The sequence below is a fragment of the Abramis brama genome, assembly GCF_963993115.1.
Source record: "Abramis brama genome assembly, chromosome: 17".
NCBI classification, from domain to species: domain Eukaryota; kingdom Metazoa; phylum Chordata; class Actinopteri; order Cypriniformes; family Leuciscidae; genus Abramis; species Abramis brama.
This window is the reverse complement of record NC_139979.1, coordinates 23,969,287-23,978,539: the sequence shown is the minus strand read 5'-3', so window position 1 is coordinate 23,978,539 and position 9,253 is coordinate 23,969,287. Positions and strand designations below refer to the sequence as shown.

At 33.9% G+C, this 9,253-nt stretch overlaps 1 protein-coding gene across 1 annotated transcript; it reads left to right on the top strand.

Annotated features, from left to right (window-relative positions):
• Positions 1-6,135: 6,135 nt before the first annotated feature.
• Positions 6,136-8,895, top strand: LOC311067589 (prostate-associated microseminoprotein-like). Its single transcript, XM_084089554.1, has 4 exons — positions 6,136-6,490; positions 6,954-7,068; positions 7,154-7,262; positions 7,889-8,895. Exons 2-4 carry the CDS (start codon positions 6,954-6,956, stop codon positions 8,055-8,057), a joined length of 393 nt encoding a protein of 130 aa, XP_083945680.1. The 5' UTR covers positions 6,136-6,490; the 3' UTR covers positions 8,058-8,895.
• The last annotated feature ends 358 nt before the right edge of the window (positions 8,896-9,253 follow it).

The window sequence follows — 9,253 nt, the reverse complement described above, 5'->3', positions numbered from 1 at the left end:
AAATAATTAAATAATGAGATATAGTACCTATGGAAATTACCAACAAAGGAGGGAAAATCTAAATTTGTATAATTTTGTTTTTAATTTATAAATGCAATTTATAAAATCACTTGTTTACCTTTGAAAAATGTCTCTTCTGTTGTATTTCATACCAAGAAAATGAATCATCAATTGTCTAATGTAATAACACAAATTACAAATAAGACTCAGACAACAACTTTACAATATAACTCATTTAAATACAACACTTGTTACACCCCCCCCCCCCCCCCAAGTAAACAAGTGATTTTCAATTGAATATGAAAAGAATATCTTTAAAATTTCAGTTTTTCTTCATTTCCAAGATATCACCCATAATGTATGAAAAAGTGTACAGAAATATGAAATAAATCATATATCCGCTTGAAGAAATAATGTGAACATTGGTTTACAAATCAATAAAATATATATAATCTCAGAAGTCTAAATGCAAATAAACAGTATGTAATTCCAACTACCAGCTCTTTATCAAACACATTAACAACAGAATCATTTATCCATGGCTTTTTATTTATTAGACTTCTGTTCAGAAAGATACCTTTGCATCAGCTGATCATGAGAACTGAACAGATGGACTCTTGAGGTTTGACTCCATTGGGTCATGACCTTCAGAAGTTCTGTCAGCCACAATGCAAATGGATGTCACATTATAGGGTGGAAAGAATACCCAATGTTGAAGATCATGTCAGCAAAAGTGGCTTGGGTGACCATTGAATTGAGCTTTTATATTTTGGGGATATTAAATTATAACAAGCCAAACCCAAATAGACAGGAAACTAAATGAAGTCTTAAACACCTCTTGTTTTGCTGCATATTTTGACAAGAGTGCACAATCAAAAAGACAAACAGGGTTTTTGATGTAAACCCCTATGCCTAAATGTAACCCATAAGTTATCCCTAAAATCAGAGGGAAACGATATGTGAATAACACTGATGTTGAAGCATAACCCTGGTTATAAGCCTAAACTTGACATAAACTGTAAACTTGTCCCTCAAATCTGGTTGGTTGATTAGAATGTTGTTCCAGGATCAACAAAGACGTTGATCCAGGAACATGTTGCACTTGGTGAAATCAGGTTCTGCCTGTTACAAGCCGGGATAGTGTAAAAGGCTTTCTTACAGTAACCTGTGGACTTTTGTTTTGCAGCATTGTTCTCCATGGTTCTTACAGCCAGCTCAGAATTGAGATCAGATTTGCTTTGAGTTAAATATTTGCTTTCACAGAATTTCAAGTAATTCGAGAAGTATAAAATCAAAAGGACATTTACATTGATACATTTGATTACATTTTCTATATAGGCTACAAATTTATTTAAATGCACCGTTCAGTGCTTTGGGGTCTGTAAGACTTTTTAAAGTATCTTATGCTCACCTAGGCTGCACTTATTTAATTAAAAATACAGTATAGAAACAGTGAAATATTATTACAATTTAAAGTAACTGTTATTTGTAAAAATGCAGTGTATTTCTGTGTTGGCAAAGCTGAATAAAATCATTACTCCAGTCTTCAGTGTCACATGATCCTTCAGAAATCATTCTAATATGCTGATTCAAGAAACATGTCCAATTATTATCAATGTTGAAAACAGTTGTGCTGCTTCATTTTTTTTTTTTTTTTGTGGAAAACATCAGGATTATTTAATAAATAGAAAGTTCAAAAGAACAGCATTTATTTGAAAGAGAAATCTACAATGCAACTGTCTGGAATTAAGCGTTAGACATGGTTTGTTTGCAGATGTAATACAGGGTTGTCTGACTGACCTCCCTGTTGCCCTCTGTGTGACTGTGAAATCACATGTATTGATCAGCCTAATGCAAGAGGAAGAGCCTACGGCAAGGTGATCAATGCGCTCTTAATTAACCCCTGTGAGTGAGTGTGTGTGTGTGTGTGTGTGTATGCTGGGGTTTAGGAAGGGTGCTAAACTTTGGACAGGGGTGTATAAATACACCCATCCCAGCTGAAACTTGTGACATTCATGCACATCATCTTGCTTACAGACAGCACTACATGACAGGCTAACACACACAAACACACACATAGCTAAGCTGACAGTAGATACTAACACACACTCCATATGATAACAGAACATGCTTTCAGGCAAACTGTCCCTAAAAATGACTTCAACATTCCGGATCTGAACAATTTCATGGATGGAGTTTCAAAACAGTGAGTATATTGTGTGAGTCTGTGTGTGTTAATGCTCAATCTTTGTAAGTTTATGCATTTGAAAATGGTGTGTATGTGTGTTACATCAACAACCTGAATGACTTCATCTTAGTCATTTTATTCTTTAGAACCTTTCACCTTCTGACCATTGGTCAGGTAAATTATTTAAAATATACACATAAATTACTTTTATAAATTGGTAACACTATATTTCAGTGTCCTTTGTGACATGTTATATGTACTTAGTATAGTAATAACAGAAAATTATACATAGTTACATCCAAATAACCCAAACCCTAAGTTATTATATAAACAAACATATTAAATGTAAATGTAAATGTGCTAGAAAGATCATTAGCTCAGTAAAAGAATAAGCAGTTAGTGTTGCCCTTTATTTCTTTCCTATCTAGTCTCATATTTTCTAACTTAATTGCTGTTTCAAAGCTTCTCTGTTCTCTTTCAGACGCTGTAGAAGTTGATGGTGAGGTTCTGATAAGTCAGGGACTGTGTGATATGTTTGATATTCGGTTGCTTTCCTTATATCACGTCAACTAAATATCAGACATATTCCTACAGACTCTGGCACAAATCTTCACATTCGTGGCCTCTCTTCATTCATCATCTTGGGTTCATCAAATTTTTTGTTTTTATCCCTTTCTTGATTGTTTCTTGGGCATGATTTCTAGCGTTTGAGCTATAAAATCTTATCTTATATAATGTTGAGAAGGACATGCAATACTCATTTAGTGAAGACTACACAGTTTTTCATGTCTTAGTTTCATTGCTTTCATTTCTTAGTTACAGTTCTTGTAAAGTTTATAACTGCATGTCTTTAACAACTGTATATCTGAGCAATTAAGCCAAAATGTAAAAAATAAAGGTTCCAAATGAGGGGTTTCAGCGATGCCATAAAATAACCATTTTGGGTTCCCCGTACAACCTTTAAGTGAACCTTTTTGGTGTGAAGAACAATTTAATAATCCAAAGCCCCCTTTTTCTACAACAAAGACCATTTTGTGGAATAAACGGTAAGGTTCCATGAATGTTAAATGTTCTTTTTGGTCAGTTTGGTCACAAATTTTATGTTTTTATTTTTTTTACTTCATCGGAATGGTACGAAACTTGGTAACGGTTTTGGCACTCGCTGGTTAAATGGTCCTGAAAAAGGTTGTTGTAAATACTAAACACACTTTTTTACGTATTGTTTGCAGTCAAAAATGACCATTGGAAATGAATGGGAGAATGCACTGGAAATGAATGTCATCTACTGGAAATGTTTGGTACTGCGCACAAACAAATTCTTACTGAAAGCTAATTTCTTTTAGCCTGGGAAAACCCAGACAAACTTCTAAACAAATTTAGATTTGCTCTGCAAGTAGTCTGGCAAAGAGCCCATTCAAGCCGATTTCTAATCTGTCCAAATCGAGGCATCAATCAGAAACGTTGAGGCGGGCTTTACACGATGATGATCGCTCTGATTGGTTTTAGGTCTATCCAATGGCATTTGAGCGTCCGAACAGTTGATGGGCCCCATTAATAATAATCAAATCAAATCAAATGATTTGATTGATTTAATAATAATTAGTTACATTTATATAGTGCTTTTCTACTCAAAGCGCTTTACATTAAAGGGGGAATCTCCTCAACCACCACCAATGTGCAGCATCCACCTGGATGATGCGACGGCAGCCATATTGCGCCAGAACGCCCACCACACACCAGCTTATTGGTGGAGAGGAGACAGTGATGAAGCCAATCAGTATATGGGGATGATTAGGAGGCCATGATGGACAGAGGCCAAGGGGCAAATTTGGCCAGGATGCCGGGGTTAACCCCTACTCTTATTCGAAGGACATCCTGGGATTTTTAATGACCACAGAGAGTCAGGACCTCGGTTTAACGTCTCATCCGAAGGACTATGGTTGACGTCTCAACCATTGACTATACATTAAATACTATGGAAGTCAATGGGGTCCATCAATTGTTTGGTTACCGGCATTCTTCAAAATATCTTCTTTTGTGTTCATTAGAAGAAAGAAATTCACACAGGTTTGAAACAACTTGAGGGTCAGTAAATGATGACAGAATTTTCATTTTTGGGTGAACAATCCCTACTATTAAATTCTTTCTACAACATACCACATTTTAAGAACTTGCATTTACTCATATAAGTTAGGCTACTATTTTTATAGAGACATGTATGTCAGGTTTCAATTGTCAATAAGTGAAACTCACATATGAGAAAAAACATGTGACAAACAGTTGTTGGTGTTCTCATATGCACAAATCAACCTTCATTAAAGATATAATTGTTTAATACAAAACATATTAGGCTATATTTTCATTAAAATAGTCTAATTCAGGGCAATTCAACTTGGACCAAGTAATCAAAATGGGTTAGGTTGAGTTTTGTGACTTTCAGCATATTTGTCCTCTATAAGTAAATTACCAGTGTTTATTGATTTATTTTTTAACTTGTAATAAAACAGATTTTCACCTAGCAGGAAAACAGCCCACTGGCCGTCTACTTAGGCTAATAATCTTGGACTAATTTAACAATACTACATTCTCACATCATTGGCATCGACAATCTAACAGGAGCATTGGGTCGTACCAAAATTAATAAAAGCTCATGATAGAATGACTCTATAGTTCAATTGCCATGACTGTCTTCATTCAATTTTTATTTGGTTCTTAGCCAGTAGCGTTTGTGTGTGTGTGTGTGTGTGTGTGTGTGTGTGTGTGTGTGTGTGTGAGTAGCGACGCTTAAATGATTTTAACCTTTAACTCATGACTCAGTAAGCAAAGTCTCATAACTAAGCCAGAGTCTGTGTGCTCAATTTACGTCAGCTATACGTTTCTGGAAACTGCGTGCATGCTATTTCAGTCTAAATAATGTTTTACATGACGCAGAGAAAGTATATGCCTCAAGCAACTGAACCAAGTTCTTTTTTTATTAGATATCATTACTGATAATTGGTAAAGATGATTGGTAAAGATGAATAATCTTTTAACATATTTGCCAGTTTTACTGAGACTATAGATACTGATGTGCATATGGAAAAAACAGCATATTTTACCATTTTTAGCATCAGATGTAGCCTATGTACATCAATTAAAAAAAAAAAAACACTTTAATAAATGTGTAAAAAATTTAATAAATCTACTAATTCTCCATTGCAAAAATGAGCAGCTGCATTACACACCATAGCACAAACAGCACAAACATTTCATTTAAATATTTTCATATTCCTAAGGATCTGTGCTCGTGCAATGTACAACGTCTAGCACATACGATATTTGTAAAAGTTATAAGTTAAAATGTTATCGAAATGTCCTTTATGCAATATATTCACTATTTTTTGGATTATGAAACAATATATTTTAGCCCTGAATAGTGTATGAAAGGTGAACACAAAAATGGACAAGATTGTTAGAAAAGTATTGCAAGTATTTGTTATTAATACACACAAAGATGAATTTATCATGTTCTAATTCACTGCTCACGTATGAGGCTTGAAGGGCCAAAATCATGCGATAGACATTTTCACCACAGTTACACATTAAATAAAACCCAGATTAGTGTAATTACATTACATACATGATTACATCAATAAGATGAAGCCATAATATCGACAATTTGACAAGCTTTCTTTTTTCTAAATGTGTTCATGCAGTTTTACCTGACAGCTTGATACTTGTTTGACTAATTAAAAAGGCCTTTACTCTTAAACCCTTTATTGTTGCAACCTCTAATGTTATCTGTGCATGAAAACACAAGAATAATGTGTATTGTCTCTTGAGGCATATGCAACTGAAATGATTTCTATTTAGAGAAATAACGGTGTGTTGAAGAAATCGTGCTGTGTGTGTGTGTACATGTTTTTCTATCCCGGTGGGCACTTCAACCTGAATGCACAAAGACTAATGGGCACTCGTGTCACTGTGGGGACCTAAATTGAGGTCCCCATGAGGAAACAAGCTTATAAATCATACAGAATGAGTTTGTTTGAAAGTGTAAAAATGCAGAAAGTGTTATATGATGGGTAGGGGATAGAATATTCAGTTTGTACAGTATAAAAACCATTACGTCTATGGAGAGTCCCCACAAAGATATAGTGAACCAGACACGTGCATGTGTGTGTGTTTCTGTGAAGTAGGAGGGTCACAGAAGTATAAATATCAGAGATCATAGAGCATCATCACAATAAAACTGAAGAGACACTGAAGGAATCCAGAAAACAAAACAGAAAACATCTATTAAAACAAGATTCACAGGGAAAGGTAAGAACTTTATTTCCTCTTATCAAGTTTTACATTTATTTTTACATATCTGAATCTGTTTTGGATCCAGTTCTTAGTGTGTCATGGAAAAAAGATTAAAAAAAATAAAGATATATAATGATACAAGATGTAAGTCATACTGTATAAAAGATCTAAAGCATAATCATTTTATGGATTTAGTTTTAATTAATTAACGTACTTTTAATGCATTTTTTATTTGAATTACACTTTATGAAGCAGCTTATAAATACTTTATCACTAGAAAGAAATCCTAATAACCTGTTAATCATCAAAGTATTATGCAATCATTTAAGGAACTTTGTGTTCTTTAAAACTGAGCCGAGAACCCTAAGGCTCTATATAAAACCCCACTGAACTTTTTTCTGTACAAACATATTGCTTACATCACTTATTTGTAATAAACACTGAATAATAATAATAATAAGTATTATTAATTGTACAGATGGGTTCAAATGTCCCCACCGGTCATATTGTGCTGATTGCAGCCTTTCTGCTGAGCGCATTTGCTCCAACTCTCTGTGTGAACCGAGGTGGAGAGTGCACATTCAACACCAAAGGTACTTCACCGTGCATTCGTGAGTTTGTGTTTAATGCACCACACGTAGAGAGATAAATCATAAATCGTCTTTGTGTTATTTTTAGGCAGCTGTGAATATCAAGGACAGGTCTTCGGCATTGGTGAGAGTTGGATTACTAAAGACTGCTACCAGTGCGTGTGTATGGAGCCCATTGGAGTGGGCTGCTGCGATTAGTAAGTTATTTTTTAAATCTATACCTTATACTGTAAAAAAATAAAATAAATCTGTACAATTTACAGTAAAAAAATGTCAGCTGTGGTTCCCAGAACTTTACCGTCAAAATTTGGTAGCAGCATTTTAGGTTTTAAGGATGAAACTTAAATCTACAGTAAAACTTAAATCTACTGTACTGAAGTACAGTACTGTTTTGTACATTTATAATACAATGACAACCACCAAACAACACATCAGTTCATCACAAGTACCTTTTCCAGAAGCTGAGGTACATATTATGCAATAAACATTAATTTAATGCTTAACATGAAAACCCTGATATAAAAAAAACTAAGATGAAACACATAATTAGTTAAATGAAAAACTATTAAATTTGAAATGCCACACTGGGAATGTCAATTTTTTCCACTGTAAATTATAAGATGGCTTGTTTTTCACTTCCAAAAACTGTATTTTACTGTAAAATTACATGTCCTGTTTGATTACATTTTTGCACTGCATATAAGGAAACTTATATACTGTTAACAGTTTTATTTTTATCATAGCATTTTTAGTCTTTTACTGTTAAAAGATGGAGCATATCTACCTGCACATATTCAGTGTGTGTTCGTTCTCACCCTGACAGCAACTCCCAACCAGTAGATTATCCCGACTGGTGTGAGGTCATCAGAAAGCCCGACTCCTGCACCAGTGTGACTGTGATGAGAGCCAATCACAAACTCCCTTGTCTTTATGGGAAGTGGGGCAGGATGCGACCTGATACATGGAAGTCTGACAATGAATTAATGTTCTAGAAAGAATTTGAAATATCACTAATTCACGTTTGCAATAATTGTTCATTTTATTTTTGGCGAATTTAAAAGGATGTGCTAGTATTATACCATTTTTACCATTCTGTTTCAGAGAATCATTGGTTCTCTGCATCAACATATTATTTAGGTTTAATGTTCAGACCTGAATTATATGTTGATATAGAGAAACAATGTTACTATAACTTTATGTTTAAAATCAGCATTAAACAGAAGTTGCAATAGTCTTTCTTCTCTATTGTGGCATGTATAACCAAATGAAATTGCTTCTCGAACAAGAAAAAAATGTAGGACGGGACTTGATTTTGTCTGTCAGGATTTGTTGGTTGTGGTTTGTTATTGCTGTGATGTCATGTGAGTGACAGGTCGCCTCTCCCTCACACCAGTAAACATCATCAGAGAAGAGAAGAGATGTCACTGCAAGAGGGAGGGGAAGTTATTTTGATTAAAAATTATGAGGGCACATGCATTTAAAAATAATAATAATGTGCACAGATAAACAATTTAGAATAAATACTGCAATATTCCATTAAAAAAACAGGTGTTAATATTTTGATTTCATGTAACTAGATATAAGACTGCGATGCAGTGATATAATTCTCAGCCATTTCAAACTGAAAAGGTTTGCTTATCAATAAAACAAGCCACTTTATAAAATTGCATTTAATATATCTATAAATATAATCTTGATACTCTCAATATTGATATTGGATAGAATGGATATATAATTGCATTCATTATTCAAATGATAGATAAATATTACTGGGTGGATTCCATTATTGTTGATGCTCAAATATTTAACTAAACAACTGTTGATTTCATATGTCACATTTGTATTGTTTTTTGGGGGGGGTGTTTTAATTCCTATTCATTTTTCCATGTGGTTTGCAATATAGGGTAGGTCTAAATACAGTTTGTGTGACCTTACAATATTTAACATTAAACAAACATTTACATATACAAAATGTATAACATTTAGCCAAAATGGGTTACAGGGTTATAAAGTCAGCCTAAGCTGTCACAAAATATTAGTCTGTTTACTGATAAACTTAGATTGCCAAAAATATTTAAGCAACAAAATGGGTTAAAGCTTGACAAAAGCAGCCAGTATAAAAATTATAAATTGAGAAAATGTCATGACTAAATATTGCATTATGTTTCATTAGTTAACATCTTACTAC

Excerpts from the sequence above, each read along its gene's own strand:
- LOC311067589 (XM_084089554.1), top strand. The coding sequence starts at position 6,954 with ATGGGTTCAAATGTCCCCACCGGTCATATTGTGCTGATTGCAGCCTTT. Across the intron at positions 7,069-7,153 it reads GTGCACATTCAACACCAAAG|GCAGCTGTGAATATCAAGGA; the intron begins GTACTTCACCGT and ends TGTTATTTTTAG. Across the intron at positions 7,263-7,888 it reads GGAGTGGGCTGCTGCGATTA|CAACTCCCAACCAGTAGATT; the intron begins GTAAGTTATTTT and ends TCACCCTGACAG.